This window comes from Podarcis muralis, chromosome 1 (genome assembly GCF_964188315.1).
Source record: "Podarcis muralis chromosome 1, rPodMur119.hap1.1, whole genome shotgun sequence".
Taxonomy (NCBI): Eukaryota; Metazoa; Chordata; class Lepidosauria; order Squamata; family Lacertidae; genus Podarcis; species Podarcis muralis.
This window is the reverse complement of record NC_135655.1, coordinates 23,438,134-23,462,061: the sequence shown is the minus strand read 5'-3', so window position 1 is coordinate 23,462,061 and position 23,928 is coordinate 23,438,134. Positions and strand designations below refer to the sequence as shown.

General features: G+C 43.9%; 1 protein-coding gene across 4 annotated transcripts in view; it reads right to left on the bottom strand.

Moving 5' to 3' along the window:
* Positions 1–4,466: 4,466 nt before the first annotated feature.
* Positions 4,467–23,928, bottom strand: part of TTC7B (tetratricopeptide repeat domain 7B) — a 104,249-nt gene continuing 84,787 nt past the window's right edge. For all 4 annotated transcript variants that reach the window (XM_077924798.1, XM_028717729.2, XM_077924803.1 and 1 more), the window contains 2 exons: positions 22,569–22,771; positions 4,467–5,126 (listed from right to left, as the gene is read on the bottom strand). In XM_077924798.1, the coding sequence (XP_077780924.1) occupies positions 4,905–5,126; positions 22,569–22,771 (425 nt within the window). In that variant the 3' untranslated portion in view covers positions 4,467–4,904. The remainder of the gene's footprint in view (positions 5,127–22,568; positions 22,772–23,928) is intronic.

Genomic DNA, 23,928 nt, shown 5'->3' with positions numbered 1-23,928 from the left:
TGTGGAGGACAGGGCTGGTGCCAAGGGAGGCAATTTTAGGGTAGTACAACCAGTGCAGCTGTATTGGGTGCTGCAAGGGGTGCCACAACAGTGCTGTAGAACTGAGCACAAGAGGTAGGGGTGCCAGATTTTAGCATCACACAGGGTGCCGCTGAATTTTGAGAGCCCAAAGTGCACCACACTCTCCTTCTGCCCCCTGCTTCCTCTTGTTCACCTGCTGCTTGCCCTCTGCAGGAACCAGGGCCATATGCAATGAGGCTGAGGGCCATATAGAGTCATGGGACTGCATACTACCCAGCCCAGCCTTAAAACACCTGAGGATTTCTCTCCCACCTTTTGATAAATAAAAGTGATCTATGTAAAAAAGAAATCTCATACGACTACAATGCCCCCTTGCAACTCATGGCAGGCACTGCTGTGACAGCATAGTCACCCATTCCCCAAATCCAGCTCTCATTAGGCTGTTCCACCTCAACTGACTCTCATTCCAGTGGATTCCTCCCATGGGCTGGTATATGGGTAGTCCATTGCCTAACTCTGTGCTCTTTACACTGTCTTAAGAGCAGGGAGGAGCAGCCAAGTGTCGCAATTGCATTTCTTACCAGCAGTATGCTGCAGCGAGTCTCAGGGTGGGGCCACATTCAGTGTTTGGGACCCACTGCTTCCTCATACACCATGAAGCCTCCGAAAGAAGACTTAGTTAGTTCCACTTGTGCTGGGCTGGCTCAAAGTTTGGCAGGGTCTGGGCCACATGCTCTCTGGTAGGGGAGACCCCTGGCTGAAATGCTGGTGGGCTGCTGCCAGTCATCACAGGGACAACACTGACCTCGAGTCATAGAGTTGGAAGGGACCCTGAGGATGTAGATTAACCCCCTGCAATGCAGGGATATGCAGCTGTCCCATACGGGGATCGAACCTGCAACCTTGGCATTATCAGCACCACGCTCTAGCCAACTGAGCTATCCAGACCTAGGTGAGCCAAAAGGTCTGTCTCAACATAAGGCAGATTCCTCTGTTCTTATGACTATGAAATGGAAAAAGGTTGCCTTACCTCTGGAGCCAGAACCAATACACCGTAACCTCTACTCTTCCCTGAATTTGCCCTACCAACAAGCAGCTATTTCGGCTGCTGCTGAGCAGCTGATATATTTCAGGCACAGCCTGGTCCTCTGAAGCCTGCTTTCTTCTAGGAACTGGAGTACAAAAAGCTACATGAGCAGAATGCTTAGCAGCTCGCCATGAATCATGGAACTGAAAAAGGGGGAGAAGTCAGTGTGGAGCATCAGTTCACGCTGTCCTCTGTCACAGATGTTTTCCTTAAAAGTGTCAGAATAGATGACCTGGATGTAGGGAGCAGGGGAAGGGGAGGGGAGCCGACCCTGGTAAAGACCCTGAGCATCTTTTCACTGTATCATGGAAGTTGCAGGCATCTCACACGAGGGTCCTACATTGCTGCTTCTCTTGTGCTAATCCTGTTTAGGCAGGCATCATTTAACAATCTGGGCTCCCCCTGAAGGCTGCAGGAGCCAGCCAGAGGAAACTGCCCTGTCAATCTGAAAGGAAGCTGAAGGGCACCCATGGCGCTTGTGTACAAAGCAGATTTTGAGCCGGGGGCACGCAGATGCAAAAGAGAAGCGCAGAGCGAAAACGCAGGGACACACAAGAGCGTTAACCCCATGGCCTGCTTTAGACAGCGATTCCCCTCTCAGCCTCTCCCCAGAGAAAAGCAGCTGCTTTAGCTCTGCCAAAATGTCACCGATCAACCTCTTCTTTTCAGCAAAGCAAATGCTGCCTCCCCATTCTCCAAGTCAGCACCAATCCAGATAGCACAACCAACAGTGCGCCTGCCAGAGTCTCCCAGCAAGTAAGCAAAGCGGTGGGCTGGCAGGGGGAGAAGTGAGGGGGCGGAGAGGAAGAGAGGAAAAAGCTGGAAGACGCTTGTCAAATCCCAATGCCTTTCTGTGTTAAATCTGTAAGGCATCCGAAAGATCCGATATGAGAATCTTTTCCTAGGGAGACTCAAGGGAAATTCCAGTAAGTTGTAATACTGAGTACAAGGCAACAATGCAAGTCAAGTTCCCTGGAAAGATGATAGACCTTCACCAGCTTAAGATCCATCTGTTTAAAGTTAGAATCATAGAACAACAGGCTTGCAGAGTTGGAAGGGACCCCAAGGATCATCTAGTCCAACCCCCTGCAATGCAGGAATCTCAGCTAAAGCATCCATGACTTTTAATAATAATAATTTTATTATTTATACTCCGCCCATTTGGCTGGGTTTCCCCAGCCACTCTGAGCAGCTTACAGCATATCTAAAATGGCCACCCCAACCTCTGTTTAAAAACCTCCAAGGAAGGAGAGTCTACAACCTCCTTATGGAGTCCATTCCACTGTCAAAAGGATCTTACTGTCAGAAAGCTTTTTCTGATGTTTAGACAGAATTTCCTTTCTTGTAACTTGAAGCCATTGTTTCGAGTCCTACCCTCCAGAGCAGGAGAAAACAGGCTTGCTCCATCTTCCATGAGACAGGTTTTTCATTGTGTCCCCCACGTGTATGAAACTATTTCAAGTCAATTGCTCACAGTGACAATTCTTAATTTCCTTCCACAAAGTAGGGGTGGGTGTGCACGTTTGGTGCAGGTGGGGTCCTTAATGCAAATGGGGCACTGCCCCATCAACCTCAGTCTGCCCCCACTTGCCTGCTGCCTTACTTACAAACAGTCCAGAGGATGTTACATGGGCTGCCACCTTCCTCTTCTTTAGCTGCCATTGTAGAACTCAGCCAGTCATTGGGTCAAGCTCTGCCAATAACTGATCTAGCTCCGCCTACTGTTGACCTCTCTTCCTTCTGCCCTACTGGTCTCAATGGGCATCAGTCACCACCACTGCTAATCCAACAGTGGGGTGGGGTGTTTCTTACAATTCTGTGTTGCACTCTTCCCTTTTGTTTTTGTTTTAAAGAAGTGCACTGTTACAGATCATGTGCGGAAGTTAACTTACAAGGGCTACAATCCAAGTTGGATAGTTTCCTCCCAGGGGTTCCACAACACAACCATAAACTAGTGAGAAATGAGTGCCGCGTCAAAAACACTCTTTATAGCTGTTGGTTAAGCTGCAATTCTGGGCTTGTAATGCAACTTTTATAGATTTTGCAGTGTTTTAGCCAGATTTTTTAAAAAGGCAGGATATTAATGTTTTAAAGGACAACAGAACCTACTTCATTGCCCTCCATCCAGCTGCTGCCACATGGCCAAAGCCCTATGCATGATGATCAAACAAAAGGGAATTACAAGTAGGAAGGCATGTTTTTAGTTAATTTGCTAATGACTACCCACATTGGTTCCATTTTCTGTAAATTACCAATTAGACCTGCTGTGTCTTGTTTTGATCAAGGGGTCTGTACAGTTGCTGGCCAAATAAGAGCTAATTCTTCAATGCTCCATAGCATTTGCCATCTCAGGGTCCAACAGTGGCTTTAAGTACCTTTTAACAAAACAGGCCCAGCTCCCCGTTGGAGACTAATTCAACAGGAATTTCCAGGCCAGTTGGATGAAGTTTTTGATTCAGCTGTGATCAAGGGCTGTTCTCAGACCCCGATTTAAATAGGAAGACAAGCTGCTTGTATTAAGTATTATATAACTCGACATAAAAGTGGTCTATTGGTTTACACCTTCCATATACTTATGTGCAGCAAATGAAAAGACTGCTGGACAGCGAACTCTGAGCAAAGGGAAAGTGTGGTCAACAACTGGCAGCTGTTTGTCACAGAGATTAGCCCATCTCACATGGTATGCTCTAAAACCACTTCTTGGAGGATTCTGACATGACTGAAACAGCATGCTATGTGTAAGCCCAGTTGAGCCCCTGATTTAATGGTGGATCTCGACCTTTTCTCAGATCTGGCATTTGCCCTGGATTTTAGAATAGTTCAAATTAGATGTTCTTCTGAGCATCTTTTTGTAAAACAGAGGTATCTTCTACTGTGGCTGTGTTATGGTACAGACTGCCATTTTGGGGCAGCCTGATTATTTTCATCCAGCTCTCAAAACGAAGGACAAGCACTATATCCATCCAAAAATCATTTTTATTATTAACATAATCTTCCCATTGAGCCAAGTGGGTTTATAATGCATAAGGAATGTCGGTAAATATTCCGTCTTTAGCATCTTTTTACATATTTCCATTGATAAATAAACTCTGAATTCACATAAAAAAGTTAAACTTAAATAACTAATATTTTCTTTTCATTTCTTCTTCTTCTTTTAAACAGGCATACATTGGTAAAATATAAATATTCTTGTACACAACCTCTCTTCTAAATAAAGGCAATAACAATTAGCTACACATCACAGTTATAAACAACTAAAAACATAAACCTTTCGGTTAATTTGTCTGCTTGGACTACTGCAGAGATGGAGCACAGCAAATTTCACATTTTGATTCCGGGCCCAGAGAGGTTGAAAGACATGTCTTTGACAGGCTTGGTTAAAAATAGGCTGCTCTGCCACTGAATTTTAACTCGAATCTATTATTCTACAGTTGGTGTTTGATTCTATTTAAAGTTTTACATAACACTCAGATGTCACCTAATAAAACATGGCACAATACCCATTTGAACAATAGCGTCAGGCTTTAAAACTACTATGGGGCGAAGATGCAGGTGATACATGGGTGGTGGCGTGTGTGTGGTTCCCCCACACTTCTGGTTAGTTATTTCTCTGCATTAACAATAAGATGCTGTATCACTTCCGCAGTCAGAATCCCCCACAGTAATGAGCAGATTGCCTGTTTTGTTGCATTACCTCTCAGCCTGAAGAGCCGCCCTTCGAATCAGGAGGAAGGCTTACGCAGCATGCTTCCTAACATTCTCACATGATGATTCATCAATTTACCCGGACAGCCTTTCAGAGGACTCGAGGGATGATGGTGAAAGGGACAATGGGGCTGCTGGCCTCGAGCTCCAGCGCTGTCAGGAAGCACTCGGTTGCCGCATCGTCATTGCCCTGAGCTTGCAAAACCACCCCGAGGCCATTCCAAACCTCGTGAGCCGTGGAGTTCACCTGGACAGCGTCCCTAAGGATCTTCTCGGCCAGGCTGTACCTTCCAAGCTGGTGAAGTATCAAAGCCTGCAGCGAGCAGAGAAAAGAGTGCCATGGGAAAGAGGTTGAGGGAACGGCAATGAAATACTGCAAATTTAAAAAAGAGAAGAGCAAATGAGAAGGCCATGGCAACAATGCTGGGCCGTTACCAAATCCCAAAATATTTGGATTCTGCGCTCTGGGCAGATTCTGTAAGAGGAAGAGCACATGCTAAAATGGAAAATGAATGGAAGATGTATGTGTGCAGAGGCTGAGCCTCCGGTGATTTAGCTGAGAGGAACTCCTAAAGGGCAAGTGTAGGCTGTGCAATCCTGGAGGAAAAGGCAGCTATTCAACAGCACTTCTTGCAATTTTCCATTACAGTTAAGACAAGCAGTATGCATTCTTCATCATCACACAAATAAACAGTTCAGTTGTACACATTAATGTGCAATTATTAGAAGGGAGGCATTCCACCTCTGTGTCAAGCAATTGGTAGGGAACCAATTTTTTTTTTGGAAGAGGGAAGGACGCCCCCATAAAACAGGATTATTTTTCCCAATGGGAAGTTTCCTCTTTGGTATTCTCAAATAAGGGCAAGCTTTTTAAACTCCTAGAATAATGAGATCATCCACCTATTAGTCAATTGAGGACTCCTTCCACTTCAAATTCTGGCAGGTAGAAGCTAGCCTTTTGAGAAAACAAACAGAACAGCAAGTGGCTATAAACTATGCTTTGTAAACATAGAAAACAAATTAAACGAGTATGTAAAGATCACGATACACTATGCATACATGGAACCACACCCCCCCCCCGGGACATTCACTCTAAGGCAAAGGTTTTCAACCTTTTTGAGTCCATGGCTCCCTTGACCAACTACATTCTTTCTGCACCACCCCTGTGGGGCTCAGGAACCCAGTTGTGTCACCCCTTGCCTGCAGAGCTGGCAGCCTCTCACCCTTTGAAAAATACCCTTCCGTGTGGAGCGTTTCCTCAGCCTCTTCTCCCCTCTCCTTGGGAGTCCTCCAGGCAGCTGCTGCTACCACCACCCCTGGTCTATGAGCTGCCCCCAAAGAGAGCTGCCTCCTCACACTGCCCCACAGAGTCCTGGGACTTGTCTGTCCATTCCCAACAGCAAGGGCTGGCAGACTGGCTGGCTGAGCTCCCTCACCTGCTTACTTGCTTACTCTGAGGCCGCCTCAGCTCCTGGCAACCAGTACCCCCTGGCCAGCCCCAGAGGCACCATTCGCCTGGGGAGCTTGTAGCCAGGGCCGCTGCAACAAACAGCTGTGCAGGCCTTTGGGAGGCAGAGATGCGAGAGGGCATCAGAGGAGGGAGGGAAGGAAAGAGGGACAGAGGCCAGCATCGCCCGCAACATCCGAGGGTGCCACGGCACACTGGTTGAAAACCACTGCTCTAAGGTATATAGAGGTGACATTTCCCATTCTGTTGATTGTTCTTAATAAGCAGAATGTACTTTGGTGAGCTCTGTTTATACACAGTATAAGGTACCCCTGCCCGTACAGGCCAGTCTTGCCAGACTCTAGGGTTGTGCGCCCATCTCACTCAAGAGGCCGGGGGCCAGCGCTGTCCGGAGACACTTCCGGGTCACGTGGCCAGCGTGACATCGCTGCTCTGGCGAACCAGAGCCGCACACGGAAACGCCGTTTACCTTCCCGCTTGTAAGCGGTCCCTATTTATCTACTTGCACCCGGGGGTGCTTTCGAACTGCTAGGTTGGCAGGCGCTGGGACCAAACGACGGGAGCGCACCCCGCCGCAGGGATTCGAACTGCCGACCTTTCGATCAGCAAGCCCTAGGCGCTGAGGCATTTACCCACAGCGCCACCTGCGTCCCATACACAGTATACCTTTAAATAAAAAGAGTTCTTTTCAGTCAGCCACTATAGCTAAAGCATCATTAGATTTTATTTATCCTTCAGAATTCAACCATACTGGATAACTAGCATTTTTGAAAATAACAATGCCTTTATAACAACTCTGTGATGTGACTATGCTTGGAATATTAGTTTTCTAAATTAGTATTAAGGGGAGGGGGTATTCCAGCTGTATCAGTTGCACATACAGAGAAAGGTACAGGTTTTGTACTGACTGTGAGGACAAGGTTAAAAGTATATCAGCAAATAAATGAATCCAGACATCTCCTCCTTCTTAGGGATTTTATTGTCTATCTAACGGATTAAAAGGGTAGCAGAAGTAGCATGGCTGCTTCTCTAAAGGAAGCATGAAATGATCCAGGAAACTATTTATTAGTGCTTTCGTTTGAAGAAAGGGCACATGTGACATTTAATCTGTTTATTCTAATCAGGCAAGTGCTTTGGGCAAACGAGATAAAATCTTAAAAGCGGCATTCAGATTTGAAAATATGAATGTAGTAAAAAACAAACAAACCCAAGAGGGTTTTAGAATGCAAACATTCCTTGCTAATCCTTCCTCTCCACCTGACTCACAATAAATGAACTTTGCATTCAAATAATAAAAACTGACAAAAATTAACGGGTAGTCAAACTATATTTTTGTGTCAGCTAAGGCTATTGGAATATAATATCCATTCTACATTGAAACACAATATATTTTTTACATTATTGGGTATTAGTGATCCTACTTTATCTAGGATCTTCAAGAATTCCTCTGGTCAATGGCAAAATTACAGCTTATTCAAATAGTTCTAGATTCTACATCTAATATTTTGGGCAAAACTTCACCAGATAATTTATTTTGAGTTCTTTTACTGGTGGATTATTGATAAATATAAGGCACCATCTCTCTCTCCCCCAGGTCCAAATCCTAAATATGCCAGGAGAAGGCTATCAACAGAATATATTATTCATTTAGAGATGGAAGGGTTTCAAAACAGTTACTTGTTTCTCTTCTGAAGGAAAAAGAAAAGGATTATTTATTTATTTTTAAAAAGTTTGCAAGTCCTCACAATAAAAGAATCGAACTGAAGTAGACAGTGGAACACTGTTTGTATGCAACGTATGTCTTGACTATGTTATTATGTTTGTTTTTCATGCCTGTTCCTGTCTATTTGATTGTACAATGCAAACTCTCTGGTATACTACATAAATGCAGCTGTGCTATAGTGAAAAGTCCAATCCTCATTGTTGTTACCCTCCCGCCCTGTCGCCCTCAAACAAACCTTGGAGCTAAGGTACTGAATTGCTTTCCCTTGCTGCAAAACTCTTGTTGCTAAGGGGAAAATGCTCTTCTGCTTGGCAACAGTGTTTTCATAAGGTCAGCCGTGGTTGTTGCTACACGCTGAACTTTATTTTGCTCCAAAACAACAACAAATGAATGCATGAAACAAGTTAGTGCAATTCTAGAAGAATTTAAGAAGAAAGCAGCTCCTTGCAGAAGAAAGAAAAGCTTTGTAATGAGGAACATTTGAAATGGAAAGAGTGTACGGTTTGTTTTAAGGTGCAGCGCTCCAGAATGGCAAATATGTATTTTAAACATGACAATCCACTGATGTTTCTACTGATTTCAAGTAAACTAATTAAATCAATTTCAAAAGAAACTAAAAGGGACCTAGATATATTTAAAGTAAAGAATGTACCAGTGCCGTTTTAGGCGCACCATAGTTCTAACTGGGCATGAGGATGCTTGCTGCGTTAAAACTCACCCTAAATTCATACTAGCCATAACAGCTCGTATCAAATGAATAAGAGCTGGAGTGAAATAAAAATATACTTCTATTTTATTGTTACTGAATTCTAAATCATTCTCTTTCTTGCTGAGAAATCTTTGTTTATTCCTTAAATGCCATGCTGATAAAGGGAGGCTCATGCTGCTTAAAGAAAACATTTGCCTTCCCCAGCCTCAAGCCTCCAGAGGTTGTCAGATATTACAACTCTGCACGGTCCCTGACCATTGCTGAAGCTGAGGGAAGCAGTAGAGAAAAAAACATCTGGAGAGCACCAGGTTGGTGTGTGTGGGGAGCAGGGGCATAGAAGGGAGGTGGTGGTGGGGGGACCGCCCCGGGTGTCTTCACTGAGGGGGGTGAGATTCAGCCCGCCACCTGCCTGCGACTCCCAAGCCTACCCCGAGCCGTCGGGGTAAGGGGGGGAGCTATGCTGCTTTGCTGGCGGCATCTCCCCCTTCTCCCTTCATTTTGACAGCTTTGGAGTTGCAGTGACTTCGGAGTCGTGGGTGGGTGGCATACTGAATGTCCGCCATGGGCAGCTAGCTCCTCCCCCAGCTTCAGGGCACGCCACTGGGGGGAAGCCAAACTATTTATTTACTTATTTGCTTGGAAGGTTTACAGTCGTACCTCGGCTTCCGAACGCCTTGGGAGTTGAACGTTCCGGCTCACGAACGATCGAAAACCCGGAAGTGTGTGTTCCGATTTTTAAACATTTTGAAGTCGAATAGACTTCCGGAATGGATTCTGTTCGACTTCCAAGGTATGACTGCATAGGCTGTCCTAAAGCAGAGGCTTACAACAAGGAAACAACTTGAAATTAAATAACAATATGGTAAAAGTATGCTACAGAAGAAAGACAAGTTGCAGAGAATTTTTTTTTTTAAAAAAAATCTTAAATAGATTAAAAGGCCTGGGAAAATAAGAAGGCCTTCATTTGGTAGCGAAACACCACCAAAGCAAGTGTCAGGCAAGCTTTTCTGCTGGGCATGATTCAGGTGATGTATCTTATTGGCCTAAAAATTGTGAATGCACAAAGTAGCACAATAGTCTACATCTTTTTGGCTTTGCACCATGGGCAGGTTGAAAAACCAAGCCCTGTGGCCCATTTTAACAAGATGTGTAATTGGCCTGCAGTACTGCCTCCAGGTTCTTACGGCAAAAGAACACAAGACCAACTGCTTGCCGCCCTTATATATCTATTTCTGTTTAAATCATAACACTTCTCTTCAAATGCAAGTTGCATCCACCCACACAACTCAGCTGCATGAGGCCTGAGTCACACACCGTTTTAAAATGCATCTCTGCAACAGTCAGAGCTAGGAATTCGATCGCAGCAAAAGGAACAGGAAAAAACCCTTGGATTTTTCAGGAATCCAGCTGCACCAAAAAGCCAGAGTTTGTACAATGACAGGACACCTTTGTCAGTAATACTACCAGACAGTTTCCCTCTTTTTTTTTTTAGTACATCTTGCTTTTACATAGGTTTTCTTGATCAACTCCAAAGCTCAAGCACATCATTGACAATTTTTCTGCTTTTTGTATCATTGCTCCATTTATCACCCCACCTCAGCAGGACAGTTATTCATTTATTTCTCAGTAACTAATGGCTGGCACAAAATGAACATGGTGGCAGCAGCAGCAGCAGCAGCAACAACTACTGTATACCACAATTATGTGCATTTGGATGAACATTTCTGCAGTTTATGAGAATGCTGGTGCTGTAAAAAGGCTGCCCGACAAAGTGCCTGTATCTCTCTGTATGCACACAACACAGGGCCCTCCACGAAGTGTGTGTTGCTTTCAGTCCTTTTTTTCTAAAAAAAAATTTAGAGGTACTCTCATTTTCCTACTCATATTAAAATACTGCCCCTCAATGAGGCCAAACTTAGATTCACAAAATGTTTAGGGGTATGCGTACCCCTGCATCCCGCCCCCCCGGAAAAAAAAAAACCCACTGGTTGCTTTCATAAAGGGTGATATGAATCTGACATATATGGAATAAATTCACGTTGAATGGCAGTAAATCTGTTTGCTTTTGAAATTTGTGCTTTGTTACATCTGCACAAGTGGGTTATGTGCCAAGTCAGAAACACTTAAATCCATTAAAGTTCATTCTGAGCTGCCAAGAAAACAGTAACATTCATGGTTTTGAACCTGCGGTAAAGTGGGGGGGGGAATCTGAATACAGGAAATGGAGTTGGCCCTGATGAGTCGAGTAGGAGAATTGTATTTCCACATTGGCACAACTTCTCTGTCCTTCATTTCTAAGCTTATTTTCTCACCTCCTGCTGGCCCTGCTGTGTATTTTACGAAGCCATTTATTTCATAGGTGTATAGATTCAACTGAATAGCTGTTTTTAATTAAAAGCAACAAAACAAAATGAGATACGATGTTTTGCTTTCTAGTACAACAATACTGGTTACTTAAGTCATCCTTCCCCAGTATAAGCAGAAATAATTACAGAGAAGCATTTTCAATCTGATATGAATCTAAACATTTAATCAGCGGAAGAGAAAAGTAAATAATATTGATACAAGAGCCACAAAACATGGCTCATACAAAAGATGATTGAGCTTTGTTTATGCAGGATAGATCTCTGGGTAAATTGAAGTAGAGCACCAAGAATTTCCGATTACCAACTGTTTAACAACAGAAATAGCCTTTTTTTTCTATTTCCAAATTAGGCTACTGAAACAAATCAATTGTTGTTGTTGTTTTGTATCTTTTACAGGTATTATACAGAACAATATAAATGCTGTTTTCTGAGCGGAGGGGGATCAAGAATCTTGACTGTGAACCCTGGAAGACCTGCTCCCTGCCTTACAGGCCTTTTCCCACCTGGCCTGGGAGGGCAGGGCCTGACTGCAAAAGCTGAGGCTGCTGAACAGAATATTCTTTAGGGGGTTTTGTTTGGGGGTGGGTGTTCCTGTTAATTTTCTGTACTTTCATTTGGAATCTTATGATTTATGTGGCAATTGTTCAATTTGGTTGTTTACTTTTTAATGTTTTCTTTATGACTACTTTTGCTATGTTTGTAGTCAGGTAATTTTTTTTATATGTTGTAAGCTGCCTTGAACATGGTTTTAGCTTTGGAAAGGCGGCATACAAATAAAATGACTGACTGATTGAAGAACGGATTTTTGTGTGACAGTTCTAGTACAACCCCCTTCCCCCACGAAAATAAAATTCTAGGCAGAAGAGGTGCTCTGGGCATAAGAGGGCGTGTCTGCCCTTTTTTCAAAGCCACTATTTCAAATTTGGCTCCAGGTGATGAATCTCTGGCTGCTTAGGAAGAAAAAGGAGACTATGTAAGCTTCAATAGTACAGTAATATGTCTTATATAATTGATTAAATGTATCAAAAAATCTATTTTGAAGTCAAGGTTTCTATGTTTTTTGATGTCCTTTCATATGAAAAACACATTATTTGACAGACCAAGATAACACCAGTCTTGAAAGACCTACATTGGCTCCCAGTATGTTTCCGAGAACAATTCAAAGTGTTGGTGCTGACCTTTAAAGCCCTAAACGGCCTCAGCCCAGCGTCTCCACCCCTATCGTTCTGCCCAGACATTGAGGTCCAGCTCCGAGGGCCTTCTGGTGGTTCCCTCACTGCGAGAAGAGAAGTTACAGGGAGCCAGGTGGAGGGCCTTCTCAGTAGTGGCGCCCGCCCTGTGGAACACTCTCCCACCAGATGTCAGACTTTTAGAAGACATCTGAAGGCAGCTCTGTTTAGGGAAGCTTTTAGTATCTAAGGACTATTGTATTTTAATATTTTGTTGGAACCCACCCACAGTGTCTGGGGAAACCCAGCCAGATGGGCGGATTATAAAAAAGCAATTATTGTTATTATTATTATTATTATTAACATTATCATCCTTCTACAAGTACTTTTCTGGTTTCAATAATGAAAATGCATTGAATTATAGAGGCCATTCAGAAGCCACACACAATCTACCTTGCTATTGTTATCCTCTGTCCATCTTCAGTGTACAAAGAGCATCACAAGCGCTCTCAGGTGAACTAGGCTGAGCAACTTTGCCCAGGGTCACCCCAGAGAACTTAGTGGGCACATAGAAATAATGGATCTATATCCCTCACATGCTACCCACCTGCATCAAAACTTCCCCTCCCTTCCAATAATTGTGCTTTCTGCCATTCTGAGCAGACATTTTGCCAAGATTTTCACTGCTAAGATTCTTTGTACAGCAGCTAAATAACTGCAAAGATTTCCAAGAAATGAGTTACACATAAATGTGAGTGATGTGAGGAGGCACTTTCTCTCTTTTCCATGCATTTTTAATTTTGTGTCAAGATGATATACACATGATTCACACTAACTGAAGCAACGCATAGGCACCAACTGTCAGCTCAACTGACTGGTACTTCCCCTATTTCTTCTTCTACTGCTTAAAAAGAAGAAGCCAAGCTGAATGATGCTTTCAAAAAGTTAATATTTCAAAGTATTAGTTTGTGCTAATGGTTCAGGATCAGGGTCACCATGCTTTCACAACCACAAAACCTAAAATATTACTTTTTAAAAAATGAAAGTTGGTACTCCAAATTCCAAGATGACCCAATGGGAGAAGTCACAGCCTGGGAAAGGAAAATGAATGAATTTGAGATGTTTAGGTCTGAAGTATGGGAAAGTATTGTTTCAGAAGACATCTGAAGGCAGCCCTGTTTAGGGAAGTTTTTAATGTTTGATGTTTCATTGTGTTTTTAATATTCTGTTGGGAACCGGCCAAAGTGACTGGGGAAACCCAGCCAGACGGGTGGGGTATAAATTATAATACCGTATTTTTCGCCCTATAGGACGCACTTTTCCCCCTCCAAAAATGAAGGGGAAATGTGTGTGCGTCCTATGGGGCGAATGCAGGCTTTCGCACCAACCCCTCTTGCTCTCCAGGCTTTGGGCAGCTCTCCGCAAGCCGTGGGAGCCTGGCGCGAAGTCACGCCGGACTCCCAAGGCTTGCGGAGAGCTGCCTGTATCCCGAAGCCCGGGGCGCACTAAGCAGCGCGCCCCAGGCTTCGGGCAGATATCTGCAAGCCTGGGGAGACCAGCGCAACTTCCCGCCAGGCTCCCTAGGCTTGTGGATAGCAGCCTGCTCTGGGGGCTGGGGTCGGGGGAAGCTCGGGCTTCCCCCGCCCCAGCCCTGCGCCTGGGGGGGGGGGAATAATTTTTTTTCTTTATTCCCCCCCCAAAAAAACCTAGGTGCGCCCTATGGGGTGGAAAATACGGTAATTACTACTACTACTACTATCAGAAGGTAGAACAGCTGGATGTTAGCCTAGAGAGAATATTTTGAATAATTTTTTTGTATGTAACTGACAGGTGGAAATTGGAAGTTCCTTCCTTCCTTCCTTCCCTCCCTCCCTCCCTCCCTCCCTCCCTCCCTCCCTCCCTCTTCTATTCCTTCCTTCCCTCTTCTATTCCTCTCTTCTCCGGGTGAGAGACTCCTCAGGCGAGAGCTCCACAAACTGGATGCCACAACAACAAAGACTGTAAGAAATAAGAAGGGAACATCTAGTCCAGCATTCTGTTCTCACAGTGACCAATCAGATGCGTATGGGAAGCTTGCAAACAGGACCTGACTGCCACAGAGCTTTCTCTACTTGCGATCTTTAGCAATGGGCATGGGCATAGCCAAGGAGGGGCAGCTGCCCCCCCAATCAATAAAAACCAATAAAAATACATAGCAAACTTGAGGTTCTGCTCCCTCAACAAAAGACCTGCTCCCCCCCCCACAAAAATCCTGGCTCCACCCATGGCGATGGGTATTCAGGGGCACACCGCCTCAGACAGTGGAAACCGTTGACGGCCATCAAGGCCAGCAGCCTTCTCCCCTCTTACCACTTGCCTCACCTCAGATGGCAGGAGGAGAAGCAAAAGCGACTCCCTTGAAAAGTCAAGCCTTGGGTAAAGAATATATACTTGGGGTTCTTACTCCATTATTAACTAGTTACATGTAAAACACATTTTTATCCAAAGCGAAAGTGTAAAGAAATGTGCGCACAGCTCCTGGGCTTCCTGTGCATGGTGCTTTCTAGCATCTCCCAAAGAGGACTGCATGATGCTTAAGCTTTTAGCTCCCTTGTAATGCTAACAGGGCCTTTTGTCTCTGTGCTCTTTCAAGGCTGGTGGTTTGCTAATGGTCTGCTTTGCTCCCCTTTTAAAACCTGACCATTAAGTGCTATAAAAGACCCTTTCTTCCAGGTCAAATGCTATATGCGAGGAAATGTGGCTTTGGGGCATGGAAGCTTCCATTTAGCATGCCAAATCTTTGTCAGCGTAACTTCTCTGTCCAATTTTCCTAAGCAAAAGCCCCGAACAATGACGCAGAGCTATATCCTCAAAGACAATGTCAGGGTCTCAATATGTATGATCCGGATGCTTCCCTAAAAGCCTTGCTTTTTGAAATAATGCCACAATATAAACTATGGGTGCTCGGGACGCAGGTGGCGCTGTGGGTTAAACCACAAAGGCTAGGACTTGCTGATCAGAAGGTTGATGGTTCAAATCCCTGCGACGGGGTGAGCTCCCGTTGTTCAGTCCGAGCTCCTACCAACTTAGCAGTTCAAAAGCACGTTAAAGTGCAAGTAGATAAATAGGTACCGCTCCAGCGGGAAGGTAAATGGCGTTTCTGTGCGCTGTTCCGGAAGCTGTACTCCGGCTCCCTCGGCCAATAAAGCGAGATGAGCGCCGCAACCCCAGAGTCGATCACGACTGGACCTAATGGCCAGGGGTCCCTTTACCTTTACCTTTATAAACTATGGGTAAGCAGAAGATAGGGCATGGGGATCCAGCCAAACGCACGCAGAACCCCTCTTCAGACCTTCTTGCTCAACACAGGAAAAAAGCAGGTGGAGAGGTGGAAGCAGAGCATGGAAGACCAAAGTCAAAATATTGCAGTGTGCAGAGCTCCTGTTCAGTGTTCCTTCCAGGCAGCCATCCTGTCTCCTAGAATGCTCCACTGAAATCTCCCCTCCTGGTTTTCCACCCCTAGACACTCTGCGTCCTGTGGCCATTGAGTACGCTCAATCCTTACTGGTTTATTTTGGTCTGAAGATTTTTCATACTTCAAAATGCTAGGGCTTCCCAGGATGTGCTGATACCTGCCAGTTTGGCCACACAAGGATCCAAACTTGGAGAACAAGTTCATTATTACACACGGAATTATTTATTGGCCAAGTTTTTCTTTTAGACAGCTTAATTGATAATCGCTAAGCACTAAAAATCTAAAACTAATGTGAAGCAAAGAGCCAGAATCACTCACCCAAGGGGCACTCCTAGAGAGGAAGGTCTTTGGGAACCTTCTGACATTCACCAGGGAACTTGCCTGGTTAAACAGGTTTAACCAAGAGGAGCCACCACTGAAAAGGCCCTGTTTCTTCTCCCCACTCCTTTTATTTAAACAGGACCAAGTGTCCAGATAAAGGCCTTAACATTCGACAAAGTGAGTAAACACGATAACTATTCTGCTGCATTCTGGTGTAGCGGCTCAGTGCAAGGAAAACAGCATGCTGGATTTAAGTATAGCATCTCACAAGGCTATGCAAATATTACAACTGTAGAACTAAACAGTGACAAAGATCAGAGAGAGAGAAAAGATATAGGCAAGCAGCAAAGAAAATTACTACTTTCATTGAATTGCCTGCAGCTCACCCAGTCCTTAAGGATCATGGGGGGTAACGGAATATAATCTAATCTCATTCAACGTCACATCTTCATGGCCAATTTTGCAGCAAAACTGATAATCAGTTCTTAATTAATATTATAACATTAAATTGCTTTAAGAAGCCTTGAATAGGAGAGCCACTCACCAAATTAAAAGGTAATACAGTGCATTATCTAACTGAGCAGACACTATAAACACATTATCAAGCTTCCTTACATTTTTATTTTTTTAAAGATGCACGTTCTTCTTCTAAAACCAACAACACATGCTATACTTAGTCAAAATGAAGTTACCATCAGTTAATATTCAGGAAACAGCACTGCTACTGAGCATTAGTCATGATTTAATTGGCTAGCTGATTAATCAGTTGATTTACTAAAATTCTTAGTTGGATCATTTAAGTTTCTATACATAATTATGTCTGGTTCAGAAATCATGGAACCGCAGTTAAATTGGCCTATATACTAGGCAAATATTGATACCGATACATTACAAAAAAAATGGGCAAGCTGATACAAAATTAGTATGTTGCTGCACCAGTGGGCTGAAATTCAGCATCTCCTTGAATTCTGTGAAATAGGCTAGGTTTCTTGCATCCTCAAGAATTCTCTGCCCATTCTTTTAAGGCAAAACTATATGTCAGGCTAAATGTGTTATTAATAGCTACATGAAGTATTTAAAGCAATTTAATAGCAGTTTCACCAGGACAGCAGTGTGTACGGAGAATTTAAGTGTTTATTCCCAAGCTGTGATCTCCATGAGTCTGGCTATGAGTCTTAGGAAAAAGTTTGAAGTAGTTACTAAGGACACTTTTAGCATCATGTGTCATTTGTCCTAGTAAATCGGGGGGGGGGGTGCTACACCTTGTACATCATTATTATTTTAAATGATGAGCTTGGCTTGACCCTCATGACAGAACACTGTTCTCTGATATGCACAATTTGACAAAACATTAAATAAAACACGCTATATAACTCTTTTGAATTATGGTGCTGGAGGAGACTCTTGAGAGTCCCATGGTCTGCAAGAAGAACAAACCTATCCATTCTTAAGGAAATCAGCCCTGAGTGCTCACTGGAAGGACAGATTGTGAAGGACAGATCGTGAAGCTGAGGCTCCAATACTCTGGCCACCTCATGAGAAGAGAAGACTCCCTGGAAAAAACCCTGATGTTGGGAAAGATGGAGGGCACAAGGAGAAGGGGATGACAGAGGACGAGATGGTCGGATAGTGTTCTTGAAGCTACCAGCATGAGTTTGACCAAACTGCGGGAGGCTGTGGAAGACAGAAGTGCCTGGCGTGCTCTGGTCCAGGGGGTCACGAAGAGTCGGACACGACTAAACGACTAAACAACAACAACATATAACTCTATTGAAGAATGCACCTTGTTAGGCCAGTGAAGTTCAACACTAGCACTTTAACCAGATACAAGATGAGTGAATCGCAATGACATCCTAAGTTTGGCTAGAAACGATCTACTTAGTTCAATGCAATTAGATACACGAGCATGAAGTCATTGCCACAACTTGCTCTAGCTTGAGCACTGCCATTAATTTATATTTTCCAAATCACAGAAGTGCTTCTGTTTAACTGATAAGCAATGGAAAAGAGCATCTTTTCCAACGCTAACACACAAAGGAGACAATAAAATGGAAAGCTCACATGAACCTGCCACCTGACATTTCATCTTCAAAGGACCACTATAAAAACTGTTGCATTACAAGGCGGAAACTTTGTTTCAGTAACATTTTCCAGTAGATTTTTTAAAAAAATAAATACTTAATGGAATTATCCGCTCTGCCAACAGAAAGAAGAATATCAAACAAGATATTCTGACCACTGGCCACTCTCTTGCTCCTCTATGCTGACCCCCTCGAGCCAATTTTGGGAAAGGCGGGCTCACTATGTATGCATAGATGCTCAGCTGGAGCACCAAGGAATGGCAACATAAAAAAATACACTGTAATTAAATGTTTTTCTTCTGGAGAAATGGGCTCTTGGAGCAGAATCTAACTCAAGTTAGCATAATAACGGAGCAGAACTGGGTGAGTTTGTTCAGACTTAAGTAAATGCCAGTTCACACAACAAGGCGGCGTACAGCAATATATACAATAAAATATAATCCACCATAAAAGCAGTACAAAATTACCAATAAAAGTGAATTATCACAATAGTCCTAGCAGAGACACAAATAAAACCAGCATCCACCCAAAGAAAACTTTGCTATAGGAAGCTGGAAACACAGTCAAAAAATCCTCTCTTCAAAATTTTGGGAAGTGTGTACGTAAACCTTATGCCACTGATCTCTTACTCATTCTGTTAATACTATGAAGACTTGTTATTCCCATTTTACAGACACTAGCCCTTAGCAAACGCAAACTGTGACTGCTCACTTGCATATATTAAGTAAACACTTGACACTGAAAACATGTCAGTTTTCGGGGCAGCATAGGACCCACCCTGCTATAATTGGAGGGGCCCAAAATGTAAAGGGGAAAAACATAAAGGGAAAGAAAGGCAAGAGGGCATGGGGAGGATGGGGAAGAGGGCCACACTCTTCTCTAAATCTTAAAAAATTGTGTAACGTTTGTTATGGAAAGGGGGGGAAGGAGGCTTCTCCCCAGAATTAAGGGAAGTTATCCTAGCCCATTTTCTATCAGCTGAGGACAAGAGTCTCTATGGCGTTCAGAGGAGTCTTTACGGGAAATATAATAGAAACTGCTTCTTTCAAGTTGAATTCAAGTGGGCAAGGCAGGGGATTTTAATGTATGGCTTCTATTTTAACATAAGTGTGCTGCTTTCTGTCCACCGCCCACGCGCTTTACAAGGTACCTTTTAGCACTTGCCAATGTGCTTAATTATCTCGAACAGCCAGGGAACCAAAAAAGAAAAGAAAAAGAAACCTTCCCCTGTTCTGTGTTCCATTCTGGTGTTTTGCCTTATGTGCTCTTTTTCACGATGCAGGGAGGAAAAGCCTCTCTGAATAATTTATAGGGGCCTAGGCAGAAACAAGCTCCTACTTTTGAATAAAAACGTTGGGTACAAGGAAGGGATTATAACTTTTCCACTGAGATCTATTTGCAGCAGAGGTACTTTGAACAGCTATGTTAAAATGGGACAGTGGGGTTTTGGTTTTGGGGGGGTTTTTGCACAGCAAAGCTACGCTGAAAAGGCTACTCTGCAATACAATTCTAATGGAATAGATAAAAGATACCATTCCTGCTGGCCGAAAGGAGATTCCCAAACTTGCGCCTATAACTTCTGTACCACTATGAGCAATTTACTAACATCAAACTAGACACTGCATTCTTTAGTCCATCATGGCTGGTTTTAATAAATAAGACAAATAAAACAAGACACACACACACACACACACACACACACCCCCTCCAATAGACTTGGACTGTGTTGTTGTGGAATGAGGCAGAGAGAGCATGAATACCTTGCCATCCTGGGGTGCCTTCTCCTAAGTTATTACATTTATTTCTTTATATCACAGGCGGTTGGGGTCCCTCCCCCCAGTTTTGAAAGGTTAGCATTCTAGCCGCCATCATTAAACGAACTACCATTTCCAGGTCTTCTTCCAACATTATACCTCTAAGATATCCAAACAAAATTACTACTAGATCCCTTGGAAGATAATATCAAAAGTCCTGCCCTCCCCCTTTTTTAATAAGACAGTCTTCCAAAAGATCTGCATTGTAGGATATTCCCGTATCATTGGAAACATATTTGCATTGGATGCCTTATATCTTTGTCTTGAATTGTATATTATATATTGGGAGGTTGTGTGATTTTTGGCACCATCCACATGTTTGAAACTATATCAGGTATCACATTTATTAGTGAGAAAATGTAGAGGAAAACCAAGGGAATTTCACTGTTGTGCCCCAATATTTCAGACTCCCCTTAATAAATGTGAACCCACACACAACATTTAGAAAGAAAACTTATTACAAAACCTGCAACCACTTGAAGAACTGAAAAAGAAATTTGAAATCAATACTAATTTCCATCCACATGAAGCAGAAGACATGAATAGGAAAGAGGTAAAAATATTGAGTAAGTTGTACGAAAATCAGATGCAGCGAAATGCCTTATGCAGCAGTTAAATGCCTTATAAGTAATTCATACTGTGAACAAAATCAAAATGAGCATGTCAGCAGGTCCAGTGTTGTACTGCAATCTGGGAGAACGATCAAAGCTACGCTAACATCGGTGCAGAACCTACAGCCCACAGCCTAATTAGGCTCACCAAGGCAGGCATGATGGTTTGGGCTTAGTCAAGCCACACCCACCCAGGCCCACGCAGAGCAGGGAACAGCCGGGTACATCTGCCCGGGTCTCAGAGGGCTAAGCTGACAGGGGCACCTGGGACTTGCTGCTTTTTTTGTTTGAGTTTATAACTTCATTCTAACAAGACTCCTGCCTGGGCCTCACACAAGCACTGCATGGGCCTGCACCCACCTGCCCAAAATCTGGCAGCATATAGGACATGAGCTTTTGGGCAGATACGACACATGGCTGGCCCAAATGTGGCTTGTGGAGTTTGCTGACCAGCTGATAGGTGTCACCTGCAGAAGCCTGTGCTTAGTGTTGCATGGGGCTCTTTGATGCTTGCAGAGAGCTGTGTTCCTGTTGGGTTTTCTAAGCACGGAGCAAAAATGGATCACTTGACATCAGGTGATTGAAAGGGGGACACCCACCCCTCCTGGCTGTCTCACCTCGCCTCTCCTGGGTGCCCTGGCTGACTCTAGAATCACAGAATCATAAAGTTGGAATAGACCACAAGGGCCATCAAGTCCAACCCCCTGCCAAGCAGGAAACACCATCAGAGCACTCCTGACATATGATTGTCAAGCCTCTGCTTAAAGACCTCCAAAGACGGAGACTCCACCACACTCCTTGGTAGCAAATTCCACTGTCAAACAGCTCTTACTGTCAGGAAGTTCTTCCTAATGTTTAGGTGGAATCTTCTTTCTTGTAGTTTGGATCCATTGCTCCGTGTCCGTTTCTCTGGAACAGCAGAAAACAACCTTTCTCCCTCCTCTATATGACATCCTTTTATATATTTGAACATGGCTATCATATCACCCCTTAACCTCCTCTTCTCCAGGCTAAACATGCCCAGCTCCCTTAGCCGTTCCTCATAAGGCATCGTTTCCAGGCCTTTGACCATTTTGGTTGCCCTCCTCTGGACACGTTCCAGTTTGTCAGTGTCCTTCTTGAACTGTGGTGCCCAGAACTCGACACAGTACTCCAGGTGAGGTCTGACCAGAGCAGAATACAGTGGCACTATTACTTCCCTTGATCTAGATGCTGTACTCCTATTGATGCAGCCCAGAATTGCATGGGCTTTTTTAGCTGCCGCGTCACACTGTTGGCTCATGTCAAGTTTGTGGTCAACCAAGACTCCTAGATCCTTTTCACATGTACTGCTCTCAAGTCAGGTGTCCCCCATCTTGTATTTGTGCCTCTCATTTTTTTGCCAAAGTGCAATACTTTACATTTCTCCCTGTTAAAGTTCATCTTGTTTGTTTTGGCCCAGTTCTCTAATCTGTCAAGGTCGTTTTGAAGTGTGATCCTGTCCTCTGGGGTGTTAGCCACCCCTCCCAGTTTGGTGTCATCTGTAAATTTGATCAGGATGCCCTTGAGTCCATCATCCAAGTCGTTGATAAAGATGTTGGTAAAGATGATAAAGATGTTACCCTGGGAAAGGCCCCTCTGGGCAAAAGACCACCATTGACAACTGCAAGTTGTACGAGTCAAACTAGCAACCCCAAGAGAATTCCCCCCTTTACTACCTAAATGTGGCTGGTGAGGTGCATGGGTGGGGGGCTGCCAAGGAGCAGCACTGGAAGTGGTTTGTTCCTTATTTATTATTTTTACCAATGTGGTTCTGTCCTCTCTTTCTCTTCTTCCACCACAGATAGCCTCAAAACAGTTTTGAAACCAATGCCCTAAGGCTCCACATTAACTGAACTTACGAAACATCATTGTAGACTGCTCAACAAATTTCTAATTATCCAACTGTTTGTATAATTGGGGCGCAATAATAATATTAATCACAGAGCACTTGACATATGCAAAGTCTTTTCCAGTGTTCAAGTGCTTCGCATGCATTCTGTGGTACAAACAGGACTTACCAATCTCTGCATACTTTTGACATGCGTTGGGCTGATGGATAAGGCCTCTTCATACCAGCGTTTGGCTTCATCAATATTTCCCCGAAGTTCTGCCACTTGACCTCTCATGTACAGAACGTTGTGAGACATTGGAAAGAGGTTAGCAGCTTCCTGAGTACATGCTGTGGCTTCTGCAGGCTTTCCAATTCCTATGTATACTTCAGCTGTAAGGAGGAGGAAGGAGAGAGACGAATGAATGGCCCTCCCTAATTAACAGGGGAGGAAGGGAAAGGAGAAGGTTAGCCGCTTTGAGGCTCCTTCGGGTAGTGATAAAGCGGGATATCAAATCCAAACTCTTCTTCTAATATACTCTCCATTGATTGTTTTATGGCTAAGTTCCCCAAGGAAACTACCTCAAGCAAATATTTTCTCTCTCAATTATATATATTCCAATCTTCATTAATTCTCTTGAGGTGCCAGCTTTTGTGAATCCAAGGGTACAAAGGGTAGGGTGGGAAAAGAACAAAGGGAAACTTGGGCTTAGCTCTGATGTGGGACAATAATAAGGTTGCATGGGTTGTTTCAGGGCTTTTTCTCAGCTGGAACTCACCAGAAATCAGTTCTGGCACCTCTCAGGTGGGCACCGTTGCCATTAGAAGAGAACAAGGGAGGCGTTCATGGTGAGTTCTAGCACCTCTTTTTCTAGAAAAATAGTACTGGGTTGTTTCCATATGAAAGAAAACAACCTTCAAACCTCTCCCATCTCTAGCCATGCTATTTCTATCTCTATGAGTGTCCCCACCCCCATCATTCAGCCTGGACACTTAGATCCAGCTCCAAGGGCCTTCTGCCGAATCCCTCACTGCGAGGTTACAGGGAACCAGGCAGAGGGGCTTATCGGCAGTGGCGCCCACCCTATGGAACGCCCTCCCATCAGATGTCAAGGAAATAAAACAACTACCTGACTTTTAGAAGACATCTGAAGGCAACCCTGTTGAGGGAGGTTTTTAATGTTTGATGTTTTATTGTGTTTTTAATATTCTGTTGGGAGCCGCACACAGTGACTGGGGAAACCCAGCCAGATGGGCGGGGTATAAGTAATAAACTATTATTATGTTATTATTATGATCCTTGAACTTTTTTTAAAAAAACAACAACAACATGGCCCTGGAACAGGAGAATTCAGACAACATGCATGAACTTTGAGACCCTTTAAAAACACAATGAGTGGGATTCAACTAAACTGTCATGTGTACTGAACAAAGTCCAGTCACACAATGTGACCCCCCCCCCCCAAATCCCCTATATCAGCTCCAGGTTGGGGCAAAGAATCAGGCAACTAGTTCCAAATACTCAGGGGAAAGTTAGACTTTTATTTCTA